Source organism: Cryptotermes secundus, unplaced genomic scaffold, assembly GCF_002891405.2.
Source record: "Cryptotermes secundus unplaced genomic scaffold, Csec_1.0 scaffold557, whole genome shotgun sequence".
Lineage (NCBI taxonomy): Eukaryota > Metazoa > Arthropoda > Insecta > Blattodea > Kalotermitidae > Cryptotermes > Cryptotermes secundus.
Window position 1 is genome coordinate 643,582 of NW_019735564.1, and position 24,455 is coordinate 668,036.

The window sequence follows — 24,455 nt, forward strand, 5'->3', positions numbered from 1 at the left end:
ACAATTTTCAGGTAAACATTGTCAATAACAAAACGAGCACTCTTCAAGAAATTCCCCCAAACTGGGCTAGAAGTGTAGTTTTACATTCCAGAGACAGGAGGTAATAATTCTGGGGGGCAACAGTGATGCTCAAAATATTAATCTCGCATTGCCACAGAAGCTGTACGTATATCTGGAACATTTTGTGTTGTGTCTATGCTGAAAGCACAGTTACATAACTACAAGGTCGCGCCATAGCTCAAGCGGATAGTCTCTGGCTTCCCACGGCGGCGGCTAGGCTTCGATCCTGGGTCTGGTCAAGTGGAATTTGTGGTGGACAAAGTGACGGTGGGAAGGGTTTTCTCGGAGTACTTCGGTTTCCCCTGCCAATCTTCATTCCACCAAATTATCCATCATCATAATCACCCGGGGCAGGTACAATAGGCCTACCAGTGGCCGCCGTGCCGACTGGACCCAGCTGAATTCCACCACCCATTAAGCGAACTTCAATTTTTACATAACTACAAAATAATACATAGACCTAAATAAACAACGCATTTCAAATGTCATTCTTATTTTGCAATAACTTCAAGCTACTAACATGTCACTATTCCTAAAAAGTGCAAAGAAAAGCTTATAATGTGCTTATTTCGTAAGATCACAATTAATTGTACTCTCGCCTCCGTGAACACTGGAGTCGCTAAGAGAAATAACTTCAATATGCAACCCATTAACGTATCAATAAATATGTCGTCGCGTGATTCGAAATGTGGTTGGAAGAATCAGCGACTGTATTACAGATGAGGGCTACTTTCAGAATATACTGTGATGATTAACAGGTATTACTGACCCTGACACTATTATGAGAGTCCATAATAATAACAATAATAATAATAATTTAATAATTAAATAACTAATAGGTTTTTGCTTTACATGCGACCGCATCTGTGGTCTAGTGGTCAGAGTTCCTGGCTATAGATTCAGAGATCTGGGTTCGATTCCCGACGCTAGCAGATTTTCTGAGAAGTAGTGAGTCTGGAACGGAGTCCACTCAGCCTCGTGAGGATAATTGAGTAGCTATTTCAAGGAAATAGCGGCTCCGGTCCAGAAAACCGAAATATTAATGACCGTGGGGATACGTTGCCCTGATCACGCGACAAGCTCTTTCCGCTAAAGTTGCCACTAACTTCGCTCGGTCGGTATAAGTTCGCTTGCGGACTGAAACCACGGATTTTATTTGTTTTGGCTTTACGTGTTTCAATCATTAGTGGCCATCATGAAGAGGCAAATCAGCTTTACATTCCATACGTCGATATTGTACGTAAGTTGTTACAAAAAAAAATATCGATGAGATTTGTGCTAGTTGTGAATGTTAGGCTAAGTAGTTAAAACTGTTAAGTCCAGAAGACACGTTAAGTTGATATAAGTTAGATGAAGTGACGGTCTTCCTAATGGTTTATAATGTTGACTGCATAGTATTTTTAACTCTGTATTTAAGCAACCTGTTGCAAGCCATATTAAAACTTCTATGTATAACACAGTCCGTCAATAATGCAACAAATTGTTCCTTTTTCTTCCACTTTCACTTTAACAGAACAAGTTTCGGCCTTAGATGTCCATCTTCAGGCATGTCAACATATTAAAACTGCTACACTGCATTAATATGCGCTAAAATCAAACGTTGTAGTACAGTTAATAAAATAAAATAAAGTAAAATCCATTAAAATTTTATATCACAATCTTTCATTACTTTGGTGAAATTCTATTCCCCCTCACGACACCCCATTAGATTTACAGAAGAGAGATCATGTTCTAATGTTAGGTGATGTTGAGAGAAACGAGTAGTAAAGATTATTCAGTATTTTTTGGTACACTAATGTTCACGGGCTGTTTACGTAGATTGTTATTATTCACAGGGATTAAGAAGTTTAATAAATGCATTTCTCGAAGATTAAGAAGAACCTAGAGCTCACTACAAGACTGCAACACAAAAAAATAAAGACATTTAGTTTGCGTAGAGTTTACGTTAAGACCCGGACGAAGAACGGAAATTCTAGCTAGTTAATTCGAATTTCAAGAACTGAAAAACATGATTTCATAATCTATATCAGCCTGTGCTTAAAAGCTAACATTTATGTTTAAGGAAGACTATTCATAGAGTTTCAAGATTTAGGTATTCTAGACTCTTCTCATTCTGAATTCAATAGGCCTACTCATGCAACACGATACTTTTTTTTTATTGCTAGTGGGGTGGGACTAAGTCCCTTGTACTGCGGCCACTTCTGGCCTATTGTACCAGCCCCAGATGATAAGTGAGGGTGATTGTGGAGCAATTGGTGGAATGAAGATTGGCAGGGGAAACCGAAGTATTCGGAGAAAACCTGACCCAGCGCCACTTTGTCCACCACAAATCCCACTTGACCAGACCCCGGGATCGATCCCGGGCCGCCGCCGTGGGAAGCGAGCGACTAACCGCTTGAGCTATGGCGCGGCCAACACGATACCTTGCGTGGGGTTTCAGCACATCAAAAGGACTGTAGCATTATGACACAAAATTATACGGACGAGAACTATCAATGGTTGAATGGGGTACGATCCAGTGACGCCTAAATATATGGGATCGGCAAGAAAACTGTTTCCATTTCTGCACACCGTAGTGTACTTTGTTTATTCTGAACGACGATGAGAGTAGCGCATGCGCAAATAAAGATTCAAACGGTAGGATGAATAGTTAGCAAACAAGAAGAAAGGACGTCAAGGGCTGAAGTTATGGCTTTATGTTTCGGCGTTTGTGAGGATTGAGGAACCTATGAAAATTCTGTCAGCATTGCCAGTCTCTGGGCTCTGATTTGAACGCGGGGCCTTCCGAATAAGAAACAGGATTGCCAACTCTCGATCGAGATATTTGATACCACATATAAAACATAATTTAATGCCGTCACGAGTTCTTATCCTGAAAGTGTCCAACTGAATTATTCGTATGAAATATTCCTCTAAGAGACAGAATTATGGAGTGACAGGAGGTTGGAGAAAAGCGAAAAATGAGTTTCATAACGTGCACTCTTTTCCAAGTATAATTAGAATGGTCAAATAAAGGAGGATGAAGTGGGCCGGACATGTAGCACGAATGAGGTAGAAGAGGAATGCATATAGGATATTGGTGGGAAAGCCAGAAGGAAAGAGACCAAGGGGTATGAGGTCGAACAATATTAAAATGGATCTTAGAGAGACAGAATTGTATGGTATGAATTGGATTGTTCTAGCTCAGGATAGGGACCAGTGGAGGGCTCTTGTGAAGACTGTACTGAACATTTGCGTTCAATAAAATGCTGAGAATTTTTTGTGTAGATGCACAATTGGCGGTTTCTCAAGAAGGGTTCAGCTCCGTGAGTGAATAAGTGTGATACAGGCAAAATTAAATACTATTATACTGTTTACGAGCAGGCTAATTTTGACAAGGATTTGTCGGCGAAGATGGAGCATGTGACGTTAACAATTACTCTTCCCCAGTACAGAACATTGCGGTGAATTCAGACACAGAACTCAGAACACTAATCTCACAAGAAAAGATTTCGTCGCCGAAATGAGTAAGTAAATATAACTAAGTAACTGGCAACTAGTTCTATGCAGTTGCGCCCTGTTGTACAGGCGGACAGTCGTGCGGATTGCCAAGCAACTTCCTGTCTTCCAATGAACTCAAAGAGCATTACCGCGTTCACAGTGCCCACCGTAGGCACCTCTTGAATCAACTGAATCCAGTCCGAATTTAGCCCCCCCCCCTTTTCTGAAGCTGTGCTTCCGTATTATTATCCTCTGGTCCACATTATCAAGTCTCACAAGCAACAGCTGTGTGGCTTCCCTCCTCCCTCGGCCAGAGTCCATGAATGATACAGTTCAATTACAGTCATTCCCCACTTACTGATGATTCGATCCATCAACACACCCACCACATGTCCGTCCACGTACGAAAACGGTGGACCTTCCCCGGCCAATCGACTATCGCCAATGAGTGCACGCATTGGCGATGTTTACAAGGTCAGTCGTGTCGGCCAACCAATCCGGTAACCTGGTAGTGCAAGCATACAATTCTTCACTGCTTTTAACCTAACCTAACCTAACCTGAACTAACCTAACATAACCTAACCTAACCTAACCTAACATCAAATGATCAAACCTAAGTTAGCCTAGCCTGGCCTAGCCTAGCCTCGCCTCGCCTCGCCCCGTCTCGCCACGCCTCATGTCAAGTCATGTCAAGTCAAGCCAAGAAACGTCAAGTCATGTCAGGTCAAACCAAGTAACGTCAAATCTCGCCAAGTTACGTCAAGTCACACGAAGTCACGCCAAGTCACGTCATGTTGAGTCAAGCCAAGTCACGTCATGTTAAGTCAAGCCAAGTAACGTCAAATCACGCCAAGTTACGTCAAGTCACGCGAAGTCACGCCAAGTCACGTCATGTTAAGTCAAGCCAGGTCGCGTCAAATCAAGTCAAGTTACGTCAAGTCACGCGAAGTCACGTCATGTTAAGTCAAGCCAGGTCACGTCAAATCAAGCCAAGTTACGTCAAGTCACGTCAAGTCACGCGAAGTCACGTCATGTTAAGTCAAGCCAAGTAACGTCAAATCATGCCCAGTCAAGCCAAGTAACGTCAAATCACGGCAAGTCACGTCAAGTGAAGCCAAGTCACGCCAATTAACGTCAAGACACGTCAGGTAACGTCACGTAACCACACCTCACTTCACCTCAACATACCACACCTCACCTCATCAAATCTAACAGCAGGGAATGGTACCCCTCAGTCTCTGATTGATGCGCACAAGTCTACTGCGTAAACCTAACCTAACCTAGCCTAACCTAACCTAACATAGTCTAGCCACGCCTCGCCTCATGTCAAGTCACGCCAAGAAACGTCAAGTCACGTCATGTTAAGTAAAGCCAAGTAACGTCAAATCACACCAAGTCAAGCCAAGTAACGTCAAATCACGCCAAGTCACGTCAAGTCAAGCCAAGTCACGCCAATTTACGTCTCATAACGTCACGTAACCTCACTTCACCTCACCTCACCTAACTTATCAGCAGGGAATTCAGGTTTTGATTGATGCGCATAAGTCTACTGCGCTTTACTTTACCTAGCCTAACCTAACCTAACCTAAACTCAAATAATCTAACCTAACCTAGCCTAGAATAGCCTCGCCTCGCCCCGTCTCGCCACGCCTCATGTTAAGTCATGTCAAGTCACGCCAAGAAACAAGTCATGTCAAGTTAAACCACGTAACGTCAAATCTTGCCAAGTCAAGCCAAGTTACGTCAAGTCACGCGAAGTCACGCCAAGTCACGTCATGTTAAGTCAAGCCAAGTAACGTCAAATCACGCCAAGATACGTCAAGTCACGTCAAGTCACGCCAAGCAACGTCATGTTAAGTCAAGCCAAGCCACATCATGTTAAGTCAAGCCAAGTAACGTCAAATCACGCCAAGTTACGTCAAGTCACGTGAAGTCCCGCCAAGTCACGTCATGTTAAGTCAAGCCAAGTAACGTCAAATCACGCCAAGTCAAGCCAAGTTACGTCAAATCACGGCAAGTGACGTCAAGTCAAGCCAAGTCAAGACAATTAACGTAAAGGCACGTCAGGTAACGTCACGTAACCTCACCTCACTTCACCTCAACTCACCACACCTAACCTAACAGCAAGCAATGGTACCAAACAATCTCTGATTGATGCGCATAAGTCTACTGCGGAAACCTAACCTAACCTAGCTTTTACTTACCTAGCCTAGCCTAACCTAACCAAACCAAACCAAACCAAACCAAACCAAACCAAACCAAACCAAACCAAACCAAACCTAACCTAACTTAGCTTTTACTTACCTAGCCTAACCTAACCTAACCTAACCTCAAACAATCTAACATAACCTAGCCTAGAATAGCCTCGCCTCGCCCCGTCTCGCCTCGCCTCATGTCAAGTCATGTCAAGTCACGCCAAGGAAAGTCAAGTCATGTCAAGTCAAATCAAGTAACGTCAAATCTCGCCAACTCACGCCAAGTTACGTCAAGTCACGCGAAGTCACGCGAAGTCACGTCATGTTAAGCCAAGTAACGTCAAATCACGCCAAGTCAAGCCAAGTTACGTCAAATCACGACAAGTGACGTCAAGTCAAGCCAAGTCAAGCCAATTAACGTAAAGGCACGTCAGGTAACGTCACGTAACCTCACATCACTTCACCTCAGCTCACCACACCTAACCTAAGAGCAGGGAATGGTACCAATCCGTCTCTGATTGATGCGCATAAGTCTACTGCGGAAACCTAACCTAACCTAGCTTTTACTTACCTAGCCTAGCCTAGCCTAACCTAACCTAACCTAACCTAACCAAAACAAACCAAACCTAACCTAACCTAACCTAATCTAACCTAACCTCAAATAATCTAACATAACCTAGCCTAGAATAGCCTCGACTCGCCCCGTCTCGCCTCGCCTCATGTCAAGTCATGTCAAGTCACGCCAAGAAACGTCAAGTCATGTCAAGTCAAAACAAGTAACGTCAAATCTCGCTAACTCACGCCAAGTTACGTCAAGTCACGCGAAGTCACGCCAAGTCACGTCATGTTAAGTCAAGCCAAGTAACATCAAATCACACCAAGTTACGTCAAGTCAGGCGAAGTCACGCCAAGTCACGTCATGTTAAGTCAAGCCAAGCCACATCATGTTAAGTCAAGCCAAGTCACATCATGTTAAGTCAAGCCAAGTCACATCATGTTAAGTCAAGCCAAGTCACATCATGTTAAGTCAAGCCAAGTCACATCATGTTAAGTCAAGCCAAGTCACATCATGTTAAGTCAAGCCAAGTCACATCATGTTAAGTCAAGCCAAGTCACATCATGTTAAGTCAAGCCAAGTCACATCATGTTAAGTCAAGCCAAGTAACGTCAAATCACGCCAAGTTACGTCAAGTCACGCGAAGTCACGCCAAGTCACGTCATGTTAAGTCAAATCACGGCAAGTTAAGGTCAAGTCAAGCCATGTCACGCCAATTAACGTCAGGTAACGTCACGTAACCTCACCTCACTTCACCTCACCAGACTTAACCTAACAGCAGGGAATGGTACCCATCAGTCTCTGATTGATGCGCACAAGTCTACTGCGCAAACCTAACCTAACCTAACCTAACCTAACGTAACCTAACCTGACCTAACCTAACCTGACTTAACCAAACCTAACATCAAATGATCTAACCTAAGTTAGCCTATCCTCGCCTCGCCTCGTCCCGTCTCGCGTCGCCTCATGTCAAATCACGTCAAGTCACGCCAAGAAACGGCATGTCGTGTCAAGTTAAACCAAGTAACGTCAAAACTCGCCAAGTCACGCCAAGTTACGTCAAGTCACGCGAAGTCACGCCAAGTCACGTCATGTTAAGTCAAGCCAAGTCACATCATGTTAAGTCAAGCCAAGAAACGGCAAATCACGCCAAGTTACGTCAAGTCACGCGAAGTCACGCCAAGTCACGTCATGTTAAGTCAAGCCAAATAACTTCAAATCACGCCAAGTCAAGCCAAGTAACGTCAAATCACGGCAAGTTAAGGTCAAGTCAAGCCATGTCACGCCAATTAACGTCAGGTAACGTCACGTAACTTCACCTCACTTCACCTCAACTCAACACTCCTCACCTCAACTAACCTAACAGCAGGGAATGGTACCCATCAGTCTCTGATTGATGTGCACAAGTCTACTGCGCCAACCTAACCTAACCTAACCTAACCTAACCTAACAGAACCTAACCTAACCTATCCTAACCTAACCTAACCTAAGCTAACCTAACCTAACCTAATCTAACCTAACCTAACCTGACTTAACCTAACCTAACATCAAATGATCTAACCTAAGTTAGCCTATCCTAGCCTCGCCTCGTCCCGTCTCGCCTCGCCTCATGTCAAATCACGTCAAGTCACGCCAAGAAACGGCAAGTCGTGTCAAGTTAAACCAAGTAACGTCAAATCTCGGCAAGTCACGCCAAGTTACGTCAAGTCACGCGAAGTCACGCCAAGTCACGTCATGTTAAGTCAAGCCAAATAACTTCAAATCACGCCAAGTCAAGCCAAGTAACGTCAAATCACGGCAAGTTAAGGTCAAGTCAAGCCATGTCACGCCAATTAACGTCAGGTAACGTCACGTAACTTCACCTCACTTCACCTCAACTCAACACTCCTCACCTCAACTAACCTAACAGCAGGGAATGGTACCCATCAGTCTCTGATTGATGTGCACAAGTCTACTGCGCCAACCTAACCTAACCTAACCTAACCTAACCTAACAGAACCTAACCTAACCTATCCTAACCTAACCTAACCTAAGCTAACCTAACCTAACCTAATCTAACCTAACCTAACCTGACTTAACCTAACCTAACATCAAATGATCTAACCTAAGTTAGCCTATCCTAGCCTCGCCTCGTCCCGTCTCGCCTCGCCTCATGTCAAATCACGTCAAGTCACGCCAAGAAACGGCAAGTCATGTCAAGTCAAACCAAGTAACATGAAATCTCGCCAAGTCACGCCAAGTTACGTCAAGTCACGCGAAGTCACGCCAAGTCACGTCATGTTAAGTCAAGCCAAGTAACGTCAAATCACGGCGAGTCACGCCAAGTCACGGCAAATAACGTCAAGGCACGTCAGGCAACGTCACGTAACCTCACCTCACCTAACTTATCAGCAGGGAATGGTACCCCTCAGTCTCTGATTGATGTGCACAAGTCTACTGCGTAAACCTAACCTAACCTAACCTGAACTAACCTAACCTAACCTAACCTAACATCAAATGATCTAACCTATGTTAGCCTAGCCTAGCCTCGCCTCGCCCCGTCTCGCCGCGCCTAATGTCAAATCACGTCAAGTCACGCCAAGAAACCTCAAGTCATATCTAGTCAAACCAAGTAACGTCAAATCTCGCCAAGTCACGCCAAGTTACGTCAAGTTACGCGAAGTCACGTCATGTTAAGTCAATCCAAGTGACGTCAAATCACGCCAAGTCAAGCCAAGTAACGTCAAATTACGGCGAGTCACGCCAAGTCACGTCAGGTAACGCCACGTAACCTCACCTCACTTCACCTCAACTCACCACACCTCACCAGACATAACTTAACAGCAGGGAATCGTACCCCTCAGTCTCTGATTGATGTGCACAAGTCTACTGCGTAAACTTAACCTAACCTAACCTGAACTAACCTAACCTAACCTAACCTAACCTAACATCAAATGATCTAACCTGAGTTAGCCTATCCTAGCCTCGCCTCGCCCCGTCTCGCCTCGCCTCATGTCAAATCACGTCAAGTCACGCCAAGAAACGGCAAGTCATGTCAAGTCAAACCAAGTAACGTCAAATCTCGCCAAGTCACGCCAAGTTACGTCAAGTCACGCGAAGTCACGCCAAGTCACGTCATGTTAAGTCAAGCCAAGTCACGACTAATAACGTCAAGGCACGTCAGGTAACGTCACGTAACCTCACCTCACTTCACCTCACCTCACCTAACTTAACAGCAGGGAATGGTACCCCTCAGTGATGCCCATTCCACACTTCTAACTGAGCTTGTGACGGACAAGAGCTCACCGTTTAAGAGTAGAAAATTACAAAGCACTAGAAATGCTAGAGAACATACTCCGTGATAAATAGTGATTAGGCTATGTTAGAGATGTTTCAAAGATGCTGTATAAGCAGAAGGTGAACACACGCAAAAGGCTTTCATGAATGCAAGAAAGAACAGTGCAGAAATACTTAACTAGTCTACAAAGCCGGTTTTTTTATTGCTAGTGGGATGGGACGAAGTCCCTTGTACTGCGGCCACTTCTGAGCTATTGTACCAGCCCCAGATGACAGGTGAGGGTGATTGTGGAGCAATTGGTGGAATAAAGATTGGCAGGGGGAACCGAAGTACTCGGAGAGAACCTGCCCCAGCGACACTTGGTCCTCCACAAATCCCACTTGACCAGATCCGGGATCGAACCCGGGCCGCCCCTGTGGGAAGCCAGTGACTAACCTCTTGAGCTATGGCGCGGACACTCAAAACCATTTTAGCATAAGTCGGTAACTACGGTGAGAAGGCGCTGAAGTATGACCACACATCTCTTGCAATAAACCCATAATAGGCTTATTTCAATTGTTTGACAATAATCTGCGTGTGTTGTTGAATAATAAAAAAGAAATATACCCCGTCTTCATTATATCAGATATACGCATTCAATTTCAAGTGAATCTGAGGCCTACCTTGGTCAGGATATCAAACGTCCTGTCCAATGCACTGAAATCGCTATGTAATTTTGTAAATAAAATACTTCAGATTCAATGTTATTTAGTTGTAATCTCGAATTTAAATATACTCAAAGTTAAAATTCTCATAAAAATTTATATAATATGTACGGTAAATTCGTTTGATTCAGCAATAAAGTGAAAAAATGGCACCGTAATTTCATTTATAACAACGATCTTCATACAGCAATTACATAAGAGATAACAGGGTATATGATATTTGATGGGTGAACTTGGAAACAAATGCGAAAACACGTGCTGCTTTGAACTTTCTAGCAAATATAGTACCATACAGTTTTAATTTCTACTTTATTCTTTTTAAGTGTACAAAATTTATCTTCCTAACAGAGATTAATCCCCGAGAGAACGCCGTTTCGCGTCATGTACACACATTGTTCAAATGTGACCTCGAATTTTCATTGTTTCTTATCAACAATGTTGCAAATCGATGCCATTTTTTTCCTCTATGTCCTTCCCGCACGCATTAACAGTCCCTGCGCACATAGCACAAGGCGGCGCGACTAGATGACAGAAAGTAGGCCAGGAAGCGCTGTGTAATGAAAGCTTGTTTAAAATAGTTTTAAAAATCGGCTGCCATTTATAGAGTACAGTTCTATGATGATGCACTGTCGAAAACATGTGTTAGGATGGTACAAACACTGCACTCAAGGACATTCGTGACATGGTCTCCCTCGTGAAGAGTCGTGCCTTCTGGGGCATAACGCCGCCTAGCCTTGTGAAAATTAAAGGCGTTTATCCTGGAAGAGACTCAATTCCTACACAAACTCCCTTACGACCGCAACATTAATTACCTGAACTATCAAAGTAGGGAAGATTATATTCAACTACCTTTACGTTTCTGTGCGCGAAATTGTGGGAGTGAATTTCAGTATTGTTAATTTCGAAACAAAATTCACAACCATGTTCACTTTCGAAACGTGAACAAAGACGCCTTGTAGAATACGAATATTCAAAACCTGTGCTGTCCAACAAAATTGAGGTCTATAAGAATCATTTCAGTAGCCCGGTAGCATGATTTGTTAGTGTTATGAACTATGGTTTACTTAACATCCTTGGGCCATTTGCAACACTCTATCGACATCTACGGTTATGTGAGTGTAGTGAAAGGGAAGGCTACTGGATAGCTTATACAGGGAAAACTACCACCGAAAATCTATGAGGTTACCAGGTAATCCTGCCGCACATGTCTCCATCCCGACTCTAACTTTTGTGCATTACCGCAATACTAACCTGCTCGGTGGCCGCGCCATAGCTTAATCGGTTAGTCGCTGGCGTTCCATCGCGGGGGCCCGAGTTCGATACCGAATATGGTTAAGTGGGATTTGTGGTGGACAAAGTTGCGCTGGGGCATGTTTTCTCAGAGTACTTCGGTTTCCCCTGCTAATCTTCATTCCACCAATGGCTCCACAATCACCCTCACCTATCATCTGGGGATGGTGCAATAGGCCAGATGTGGCCGCAGTGCAAGGGACTTAGTCCCACCCCACTAGCAATAAAAAAAAAGCTGCTCGGTGCTGTTATTCAAAACTTATAACAGCTAACCTACGCAATAGTTTGTGAACTTTATTGTGTCGACTGTCATGAAGTCAAGGTCAAGGAGATTTAAATGCAAGGAGAGAAATGGGAAATTGTTCGTCTCTATGTTAGTTGTGAAAAAACCTAGCAGATTCTAATATAAATTTAGAATATATACACCACATACGTTTTTGAAGTATACATGCTTCAATTAAAATATTCTCTTTTTTACATCTTGAAGATGTATACTCATAATCTTAGAGTAACGTTAAAAATTGACCGTTTTCTGCAAATATTTTGATTATGAGGGCACATATGTAAGTTTTTTTTATTCACTTAGTGGGGGGTGGAGTTCAACTGGGTCCCCTCCGTACGGCGGCCACTGATTGGCCTATTGTAGCCTGCGCCGGGTCATTATGATGATGGAGAATTTGGTGGAATGAAGATTGGCAGGGGAAACCGAAGTACTCGGAAAAATCCCGCCCCAGCGCCACTTTGTCCACCACAAATCCCACTTGACCAGACCCGGGATCGAATCCGAGCCGCCGCGGTGGGAAGCCAGCGACTAACCGCTTGAGCTATGGCGCGGCCATACATACGTAAGTTTGTGAAATGCAAGAACATTCAAAACACTACACTACAGAGAAGTATAAAAACAGATGCAACTGTGCACATGCTTCAGGCAATGCTACTCACCATTCCACCTTACTTCATTGAACTCTGCTGCAGATGTCTCCACCCCGGTTGTTCTAGTTAGGCCTACAAAAACTCACGCAAGAAATGTGTTTATATTTCGAGACAAAATATGCGAAAGGACGCTCTTGATAGACTATTGTTTTGATCTGGCGACTGAACTGTATTTATAGTCCTGTATAGCGGCGCAGGACGTATATAAGAGGAAATCTGGATAGAAGGATAAATCGTCTTACAACATGGGTGTCTACATTGCTGGGCGTTCCCGGTCTATCTACAAACTTTCACGTAACTTAATCATAGCGATATTTCAGCCGACACGGTCGCAGGAAGTGTAGATATTGGGTGAGGATGGGTTGTGTTATAAATCACTCAGCATACGTGCCAGCACAGCTTTAATTCCTATAGACACAACGATACATTTGAATATAGTGCAGTGCTGCCACCTGAGTAACATTAAGCATACAATTACACCACATATGAAACAGTGGCACCAGGACATCATAAGCCACATGTTCTTCTTACAACTAAAATATTCTCTTGATCGAACAAAATATAAAGTCATCACCTGAATGCTAGGTACTTGACACCACCTCTGTATATTCAAAGCTCTACATGCCCAAATAAAACAAATCTAAACGGAAATTCTCAGTTTCTTTGTACTTCAAATCATAACAAGAGATATTTTTATTTGGGCTTCAGGATAGTGCAAAGTAAGGTGAATAATAAATATCACCAAATTACGTATCAAAATTTATATAGTCTTTCTAATTACTGTTACTGTAAAATTATTAAAGTTAATTTTGTTAACTATATGGAACAAATTTATTCAGTGCGTTAGTAAATTAGGCTATAGCATAATCAGAAGGAAACAAAGCGACATTCACACATCCTGCTGTTACATAAACTAATATTCAAATCTATCCTTTTTGTTTTGTTTAAAATGTTCTTATAATGTACTTTAGAATAGTCCTTCGACTGATAAGGGAAAGCTGCTACCACTGGACCTGCACTACCGATGGATCTTCTTCATATCCCGTTGTTGTTCATTTGAACACACATCTGGCCGTAGTGTATGATCGACTATTGCGGGAATTTTCTGCATGTCAGCTCGGGGCAGCACTAATATCAGTTGGATATTCAACAAATTCCGGCCTGTTTTCCGAAATTGTATGTTTTTTTTTTCAATCATAAAATATGAATTATTTTAAATTATTCCTCGGCTGAAATTTTGTAAATCGTACCTTTAGAGAGGCCGGGTTACCCGCCATTTTGCTTATATAATGGGTTTCGGTGAGCCGGTCTACTTGTTACTGCGCAGTCTTTTAGAATGACATTGTAGTTTCTTCCGTTGGATCGGCCCAGGATCCATAAATGGACTGCTGGTCTACTCATGGCAATTCCAATATGGTTCTTAATTCAAAGAGACAAGTGGCATATTTTCAACATTATAAATATTACTGTATACATTCTCTGGATGGCAATATGGATAATATAAATTATTTATTTGTTTACGGTGTTTTATATTTACATACTTCTCTGAAAGTGATTTAATATTCATAGTGCCAAAGGTGTTAAATATGTCACGTTGTAGGAGGAAGTGATGAAGCTAAATGTATGAGCCATTAAAAGCAGAGACGGTGGTTTGAACTGAGGAACCAAGCAGTTCAATATTCCGCAAGCTACTCTGAAGTAAAAAGAACACGGGAAAAATATTGAAGAGAAGGAACTGTCGACAGTGCTGGTGGCATTCCAAAAGATATTGAAGATAAAGTCTCCAGCGTGTGGTGAAATAAAACACAGTTCGTCAGGAGTTAAAATAAATGAACTGAGAAGGCTAAAAAGGATCCAAGCTTCACATGTATCTGATATAAAATTGATAAAATTCAAGTAAGAAATATCTGTATGAATTTATGAGAAGACAGAAGGCAGCAGGAAGTGAAGCCACTGGCTAGATTACCTGGTTTTTAATAAAGAAAAAAGTTACTGAATTCCTTGATGGGCCTGCGGAAATAGTTTATGAACGCAAGTTCAACGCCACTCGCAATTTTAATGTAAGCAAAAGTGGTATATAACGATGTAGAGAAGATGTGGAAAGTAACAGAATAAAAGGACCATCATAAAGCTGGGTACATTTCTAGTGGCGAGTAGATTGTAACAACAACAGACGTCTGCTTTGTTAGTAAGCAAACAAACAAACTCCGAGGTTTTAGTCCGCAAGCGAACTTTACCGACCGGGCGACCGCCGCTTGTCAGCGAAGTTCGTGCCAACTTCAGAAGATAGAGGGTGTCGCGTGGCAGCACAACGAATCCCCACGGCAGTTACTTTCTAGACCGGATGCTTTGTTAGCGCTGTTGGAAAGTAGTCCTACGTTACACTCTATCTATTTTCAAAATGTTAGCGCTAAATAAGAACTTAAGTGCTGTTACACCCCTCCTAGGGAAGCGTGTGTACCAGTAAAGGAGTATTTGTAGTATGGATCCATCATTCTATTTCAAATGTTAATCGTACAAAGAAGAGGGAAGTTCTTCTTCTCGATGGACATTAATACACACACAAAAAAATACAGGAGTGCTAAATCCCCCTCACGAATCTTGGGCAATAATGCCGCAACTTCGTGTTAATACAACGCAGACAAAAATGTTTTGCGGGTTCATTGAGGGCGGTCCTCTATCCAGTGCCAGTTTGCGGTCATGTTTTGGACAAAATAAAATACTGGCAGTAAAATGATTAAACTTCATTTTATTGCTATTTCTCTTAATGACACAATTTCCTCACACTATCTCGCCCAAACTCATTTACTGTAATAATTCATGCCAGGCTAACCATGCATGGAGAAAGATATCCGCCACTGGAGCACTTCTCACTAAATACAAACCCGATATACTTTCCATAATTTTAAATTTAGAAAGTGAGTTTTTGTATACGAATATAGAGTTCACATTAATTTCAGAATTATGATTTTCAGAGTTTCAGAAAATTGATCCAATGATAGCAACTTTACCCTAAGACTGCCGTCACTACATACACACACACACACACACACACGCACACGCACACAGAATGCGAAGACGCTGGAAGAGTTACGGTCAACCGAAAATCCATGCACAGCTGACTGATAAAGTTTTTTTTTGTCATTTCGCTAAGTGGGGGTTGGAGTCAAACTGGGTCCACTCGGCACGGCGGCCACCGATTGGCCTATTATAGCCTGCCTCTGGTCATTATGATGATGCGGAATTCGGGGAAATGAAGATTGGCAAGGGAAACCTAAGTACTCGGAGAAAACCCGGCCCAGCGCCACTTTGTCCACCACAAATCCCACTTGATCAGACCCGGGATCGAACCCGGGCCACCGCGGTGGAAAGCCAGCGACTAATCCCTTGAGTTATGGTGCGGCCAGACTGATAAAGTTAGTGACAAGAAACAAAAACACCTGTGGATATTGGAAAATATAATGTAACAAACACTATCTAATTAAAACAAAACATGATGTTCAATCAATTATATTTCTTGTCCCCTGATGTGTGCCACTTTTCGTAATATGAGTGACATTACTAGTTCCTGTAGCTTAATACCAATATTCTGCTGCTTTTAATGCTATATGGTTATATTATAGGCCTAAGTGAATATGTTACGATGCAAACGCGTAATGAGGAAATAATTCCATCACACTTAGAATAGACTTCACTCGAACGAGCATTTGAGTGGTGCAGCAAAATGCGTATTTGAACGAAGATGGCGAAGTACAGAATGCACATTAGAAATGATAAAGGGCCGACTGAATGAGATTTCTGTATACGTGGAAATGAATCCACAGGATTTCCTGATGTGTGGTGCATGTTATGGTGTTTATCTGCAGTGTAGCTTTTTATGTCTCCCAGCTCTCTCAAACAGACACATAAATAAGTGGTTAATAACAAAAATCAAATTGCAAAGTCCAGATGTATGTCACTTTCTCTCTAGTTTTCTTAATGAGTATAAGTAGCCACCAACGGAATTACAATAATACTGCATGGGATTGTGTTCATGTTACTTAAGTTTATGTCATGCGAACCAAGACGCAAACCCGTGCACGATCATGAGTACAACACCGTCTAGACATGGGCCAGCGTTCCATTATTTCGAACTACAATTATGAGTTCACTATCATCAGCAAAGTGTTATTTAAAATATTTAGTGAACGCAAATTTCGACTGGATTTTTTGTGAACTATGTTAAAATATGATATCTTATTATGAAAATAGAATATTTATGATTTTTCTTAAAATCATAGAAATATTTTAATTCAAGGCGTTAGGAACTTAACGTTCATATTTTCCTCTGAGGAACACTTTTACTTCTGCAGCAATTGACAAAGTACCCGCTGTTTCCTAAAACACAGTAAAGTAAAAAGGTATAAGTAAAGGCATCCCTGTAAGAGGCCGTGGAGACCCATTGGGTTGTGGGATGTTGAGGTTCCCACATGTTCTAGAAAGTCGGCTCAGAGATGGCGATAAGGTCGTCAGCCCTACGCGTCGGCCGCCCTTTACCCCCAGGAATATTCTTGGAATATTGGGCCATAGTGCGTCCGGAAGGATTAGGTCAATTGAAAAAAATCCAGTGATCTCATCGGGATTTGAACCCACGACCTTCCGGCTTGTAGCATAGTGCCTCAACCAACTTCGCTACCGCGTGCCCCTCCTAAAACACAGTGCTAATGGAAAATGGATGTAAATGCTACTTCCGTCCCAATATCTATAGATATTGTTGAGAAAGACGATTTTTCCAATGTCATTTATGGATTCGGAAGTCATTTCCATCAAAGCAAAGTAAAATACCTGCGGCTTTTAAAAGAATTCTGTTTGTTTCGAAATTCCACCTTACAAGCAGCTATAGATATATTTACAGGCGAATACTGTAAGTTGGAGGAAGCTACGAATACGAATTAGAAAAGTTTAAAGTACGTTAATTTGTTGAAGTTATGTGAGACAAACGACTGAGAATAAAAAAAATAAATCTACTAATTGTATGGGAAAATTTGAGCTAAATTAATGAATAAGCGAAAACAGTACTTCATGTTGGCATAAAAGTGTCTTACAGAACGCACTAACCTGAACAGACAATATGAATAATCTTCGAGTAAAAAGAATGCATAAATCTTCTTAATCGATCTCAAAAGTAGTCAGGTGCTTCTGTCGCTCACTGCCTGATCCACCGAGAGGAGAAAATGCTTTCAGTTCAGGTAGTAAACTTGTGGACATGGTCAGTGACAATGCTTTGAGCCACCGGAACCGGTTCAGTATGCCAGGTATGTCGATTACGCACGAAATTTCCCAGTCTCTCGCGAATACTTCAGCAAAAACTTACAGCGCGCAGCTTTCACTGCTGTTCGTGTATTAACTGAAACAATTCGAATGGCGCAGAGAACTTTAGCAAATACTTTTTGTAAGATTGTACATTAAGGTTGGCCAAAAAAACTTTAAAAATAACGAAGTGTGGATAGAAGTAAAATAAATAGGCCTATTTGTCTTATCTAACACTATCTCTGACAGGTATAACATTCTACGCGCTTAACAGAAATATCAGAGTAAAGAAAAGTGACTGGTTCATGTAATTACCTCATATATGTGTTTTGGAAACCATATCATTTATTTTTAGAGGGATTTATTTAAAGTAACCCTTCACTTTAACATGCCTTCCCATTCTGTGCGCATGATCCCTTTCGTTTCAACAATATTTGGAAAAACTAACGACACTAGAAGATAAAGAAGCATGTCAGATTGTTTACATTTCAGTTGAAAAACGCTAATATATTTGATTCCATAAAACATACAAAGCAATACGCCACAACACTTCTCTTTCTGGGAAACAAATTATCTTTCTTTCAGTTTGAGGCTACATTTAGACAGGAAAGCTGCGTGTACATTCACAATTCATAATTTTCTGTACATTGTACCGAATTCCATCAAAATAAAGAGAGGACAATTATCTATAAAACTAAGATAAGACCATGAGAGAAGTATACGAAGCTATAAATAAGATGAAAGAGAAGGTATTTTTATCATTTAAGGTCCCCTGAACTTGTTTATACAGACCTGTCATAAATGAGCTACAAATGACTTCAACAACAGTCTGGCTCGTAGCGATCTGTATCGTGGTATAGTTATATTGATTGTGGACTCCAATTATCATAGTTCGTATTTACGTGATACTTACGTCACCGGTGGAGCCTCTCTTCTCTTGGGAACTAGATGTGGTCTAAACAATCAAACAAACAGCAAACGAAAGTCATTCCGCCATGACAACTATAAACTTGGTACAGGGATACTATTGAACCAGTCAAATTCACAATGACATAAATATCCTTGGCTGCGTGGAAAGGAGCAGAGGTCAGAAAATACTTTAGGTAGCAATGGACACGACGTTTCGGAAACTGGATCTGTTTCCGTCTTCAGGTGAGAAAGGAAGACAGACACCTACTCAGTTTGACCCCTTAGAAAGAGCTAGTGATTGAGATTAGCTCTTTCTAAGGGGCTAAACTGAGTAGGTGTCTTCCTTCCTCACCTGAAGATGGAAACGGATCCAGTTTCCGAAACGTCGTGTCCTCTATTACCTAAAATTCCGGACTATAGAAAAAGTCCAAAACCCCAGTAATTCTGGGTGATCCACAATCGTCAGGACCCTTTAGAATCCAAGGAAATGTATGCACGGCGTAATAATTCTGGTGCCGTCACCTGACACTGTTTCACTTATATCTGAAACCACAAGACTCGAGCAAACAGCGCGTTTAATTCTTCTCTCCTAATACTGTTCGAAATATTCTTCGTTTCGAGTTAACTCCCGAGATATAAAAGGTAAGATTTTTTCGTCAGATTTCAACCGAAACAGAAATGTTTGGACAAACCGTAGTAAAACTACGCAGTGTCAAATATCATGCAAAGAACTTGGCGGTTCTTGAGCTACTGAGTGTTCTCAGGAAACCAAGCTAGAAGTGGCGAAGCAAAAGCATCTTTACAAAGATTCGAAATGAGGGAACCAAAAAATAATTAATTAATTTGGTCACATCGATCTACGAGTATGCGTTCGCACAGTGAGGTTCTAACTCACTGACAGATCTCGAAGAAGCTCGGTGTGTAATGATCCTGTAAGTAGCTTGGGTCTTTACTGTCGAATGGTAGATTGGTGAATAATGAACTGGAAAGGTTTGGGAAGGAAGCTGTCGTGTGTAAATACCCCATAATTTGTCTGGGTTGGCTTACGAACGCCACTAAAAGCCTCTCAGGGTAGCCCGTATCCTGGCAGCTCCCGAATGTACACTAGAGCATTATTGCTAAACCAACCAGGTCTGTACACTCGGTATGCTAGCACACAACAGCACATTTTATCGAGTTTCCTTGCCACTGGTTTAGTTTGGATCATTATAATAAACGAATTCCAGGGCCAACATAAATTTTTACATGTACCTCCTGTACCTTCGGGGGCACGGGGTAGCGTATTTGGTTGTGGCACTAGGAAGGTTGTGGGTTCGATTCCCGTTGAGGTCATTGGATTATTTTCAATTGAACTCATGTTTCCAGGGCACTATGGCCCTGGGGTCGACTCAACCTCTAACTGAAATGAGTACCAGGAATCTTCCTGGGGGTAAAGGGCGGCCCACGCGAAAGGCTAACAACCTCAAGGCCATTTGTGGGCAAACCGCCTAGAATATGTGGCAGCCTCGACGTCTTACAACCCTATGGGACTCCGCGGTCTGTTACAGGGATAGCTTTACCCCTTTTCACTTTCTGTATCTTCTTATGTTAGATACGTATGTCCATCACCTACTTTAAGCAACATGATTGTATAGTTTCCGCTCCAAGTGGAATTTTGATAGTGTTTACTTATGAGTAGTTTTGTTTGCACATTCCGCTTGCTGTTAAGAATCTGCACCTTGACGCAACCGCGAGAAACTACCGTTTATTTTTACGAGAACAGTCCATAGTTGCTCAAAGTTCAGTATATAGATTTGTGGTGCCATTAAGTTATTGTGAACTGATCTGCAGCGACGTTGATCATATTTACTCCGCCAGATGGCAGATATGACCTTATGTCATTGTGAATGGACGGCAAACTACTGGAGTGAGAGATGGTGCAATATATGACATATCACTAACAAATTAGTAAGTACAATTATGTAGGTTTCTAAAATTAGTTAAAAATAACTAAAAGGTGCGTTATAATTAAAATACAAAAAACTATAGAAATCTATTAAAAATCATGCAATAATATGGATGCTATCCGAGTCATGCCCAAGGAAGACCAAGTGGTTCTGGAGCGACCGACATCATAATGTAGGTTCATATGGGGAGAAGTAGTTCTTACACTAAAGGGCTTGCATTCGACTTGATGATGTGTTGGGGACGTCAGGTTTTCGATTCCAAAATAAGGGACACGACCTCTAAGGAGATCGATTGCATGAATACGTCACATTGCCCATAGCACAATATGAAGTACCAAAGATAGATTTACAAGCGGACCACTTCCAAAACACAGAAAACCCACTAAACTCCCTCTAAAACTAATGACAGCCCCTAGAATATACAGTTTATATCAGTCACTTCTATCTCTTTCGATCTACTTACGCCTACATAAAAGCGAAACATGAAAATGGAGGCGTCTCAAGCTAAACATTTGTAACAGAGTACTGTCTCTACGACATTAAAACCGGAAATTGACCTAATAATAGCCATGGACACGGTCACATAATTTCATTAGTCCCATTAGAAAACAACTGAATTAGTTTAATATGTAATTCGTTTTCTATAGGCAGCCGAATACACGGTCATTTGTTTAACTACTAGCATTTACTCTCCTTGGGTAAAACCGCGAGGGTAACAAAGGGACACTTCTCACGTATGTTTCCAGGAATATGATTACTACAACACATTGGACGCATTCGATATACAAGTATGTAGTATAGTATAGTATAGTATAGTATAGTATATATATAGTATAGTATATAAGTGTATAGTCGTTTGATTTTCTAATAAAATCTTTTTACTCTGAAGACCTTGTCTTCTTTTCGCAGTGATTAAGTAAATAACTGCTTGCGTCTAAAAACACGAACACGTAGTATGGCTCAGTGGTTTAGGGGCTAGTGTAGCCCAGTTAAAAGAACCATCGTCTAAATTCTGAAGAAGTAGAGCAGAAGCCTCAACTCTGATACATCTGTCCCAAGTCGCTTTCTCTGGTTCGGCTTTATATGGCTATCCGAAATTCGGCCTCTCTCCTCATATCCACACATTTCTTCTTATTCAGCCCCCACCCCCAAAGTGATCGACAATTTACAGCCTCGTTTATATTATTGATCACCAACTATCACTCGACAATCAGATCCACATGCTTAACTACTGGCATGGACCATTCGATAGTAACTTCGTTACGAAGACGGACAGCAAAGATCTCTGAAACAATGCCAGTACCAACTGTATCTAATCTTATATGGTGCTATAACCCTGAAATAGGGTCCATCTTAACACTGTCCACAGGAATTACGAGCTAAACTTATCTTTATCAAGTATATATTATCGCATTTCCATCAAATTTTCTATTGACAATTCTTATGACTTTTTGATTAAATGTAGTACAAATACAAACTACAGTTTAACTGGTAAGGAAATACATACAGTAGGTCTTGCGATCACAACAGTGAATCTTTGAGTTCCACAACAGACACTGCGTTCCAAGTTTGGCTGAGGAAGATATTAGCCTCTGCAAACTGCATTTAATTTCTTAGTGACGCTTTTAAAACATAAGAATGCTGCTGTTTTATTATATGACTGATGAATATATTTTATAGATTACTGCAATGAACGAAAATTACCAGTCTTTAAGTTTTCTTACTACAAAATCGATATGAGGGTACCTGTAGACATTTACATCAGATATACGCCTATTTCCAGAACCACTGGATCGTCCTGTACGTCCTTTGGCCCCCTGGAACTAGGAATGATAAAAACGTACATAAAGTATTAGTATCTCTAACGAGGCAGGCCATGCTTTTCTTTCTCACTGTCTCAACTTCTGTAGCAAGTCAGCACCATCAGGTTCTCAGAGTTACACCCATGGAACCTCACTTCAGATCCCAAAATGCAAAGGTACTCATAACAGTGGCTTAGACAATATTACTGACAACAAAAATATTTATATGTATTACAATATTAACGTTTAATAACGCAAAGAAAATACAGATCAATAAATTCCCCACGTTTTATTGAGCAGAATGGAAGTTTATGCCATGCACTTCAAAGTATAATTTACAGAGGATGATGTCTTGCACACAACTGAATCAACTGTCCATTAAAATTAATTAAATTAATATTACTGTCATCTGGAATGTGCCTTTCTACTGAACCACATCGCATCATATTCCAGAAGGCTATAATCATAATTAATGTTATTGTATTATATAATATTATGGTGCCGTGTGATATTAAATATAGATACCATTTGTTCAGATGCTACAATTGTTTCCACCAACCTACACTGGCCAAACTATGACACTTCCTTGAAGGTAGAGAGGGGATTTCAGTCGCTGTTGAAACAATGTTACCGTAAATTTTACGAAGTTGTAATGTAGATGCATGGTTCCTGAAGAAAGTCTGAGCGTCTACCGAGGAGGCTGGAGGCCATGGGATTACTAAAATTATGATGATGCGGAAAATGAACAAAGATTCTAGAAATAAAGAAGTTAGCTGGCTGTAATCCTTGGTCCCGCCAAATTATTAAATTACGCTACTCAAAAACAGAATAGTTAACTTCTATCTCAACCCCGACATGTTGTATATTTTTAACTTAAATTTTCCATTTATTGATATTACTATCGTCTGAAATGTGACAGCATGTATTCTGGTAAACTGTTACAAACATGCAGGAGATCCCTGTAGCCTCCAGCTTGATGGCAGCAGATTCCCCCTATGCGCTGGTAACGATCTACTGTTAAGAGAACCTCATGTCCTACATTCTCATTATTTTTCATAGCTCATTACAGATGGGTAGGAATATTTTAGGGCAATCGTTTTTCGCTTAATATGTTACTGCAGTCGTTTTAATAGAATAAAAGTAACTAAAAATAAATCAGTAAGTGCCAAAGATGTAAAAATGGTCTCACATTCATAACGCTTGATGAAACGGTATCTTTCTAAAAGGTGAATCTACTGTGTGATTCAAAGATGATGACGTTGCAAGTGTCACATGATAGAAGATAAGCCAGTCAGCGTCATTTTGTCTTCGATTCGATATTATTAGTAGCCCACTTCACTCGCGCCTTCAGATACTTAATTATCCTTTTAAGATTTATATCTTCTGGGATGTCCTAGAAGACAGAAATCCTCATAACCACCGGCGTGAGAACCTCAAAGAATTTCTGTAGACAAATAATAAATTTATTTGTAAGGTGTTTCATTATTTCACACGATGATCGAACAATAGCTGGAATATTTAGTGCACTTGCTACGTCACGAGATGGCACTCCTGGGGTCGTGGGGCCAGGTTAAAGGGCGGTTGAGATTATGTGTGAACTCTCGCAAAATCCTTTTTCTGTAGGCGCGGAAAATGTCGCTCATACTCTGCCATATTTCAGTTGTATTACAGCTCACAACATCTGTGGAACTCTTCAGAACAAATATGTTGGGGGCGTATATTTCTTTTAGATAACCAACTTTCGAGAGAATGATTTTAAAAATCCAAATTATGAAGACTCCACCTGGAAGTAACAAATGAAACAAGGCTGTTCTACACGAGAGGATGCATACATATTAGGCCTAAACCTGGCCTCCCATTTAACTTTGTACCTTTCACAAGATGCTTGAGGCGTTGTGGTACCATCTGAGAGGGAAGTCCTACCCCCAGGATCGCTATACCGCCAATCTCCTTTGATTACGTTGCCAGCAATACCAACAAAACAACTTAATATCCCTGCTATACGCAGTCTCCT

General features: G+C 41.4%; 1 protein-coding gene across 2 annotated transcripts in view; it reads right to left on the reverse strand.

The window, feature by feature from the left end:
- LOC111869609 (microtubule-associated protein tau) overlaps positions 1-24,455 on the reverse strand; it is a 70,126-nt gene that overhangs the window by 11,500 nt on the left and 34,171 nt on the right. Inside the window, exon 7 of one of the 2 annotated variants that reach the window (XM_033753499.1) lies at positions 18,698-18,739. The exons of the other annotated variant lie outside the window; for it this stretch is intronic. Within the exon in view, the coding sequence (XP_033609390.1) occupies positions 18,698-18,739 (42 nt within the window). The remainder of the gene's footprint in view (positions 1-18,697; positions 18,740-24,455) is intronic. 2 annotated transcript variants of the gene reach the window in all.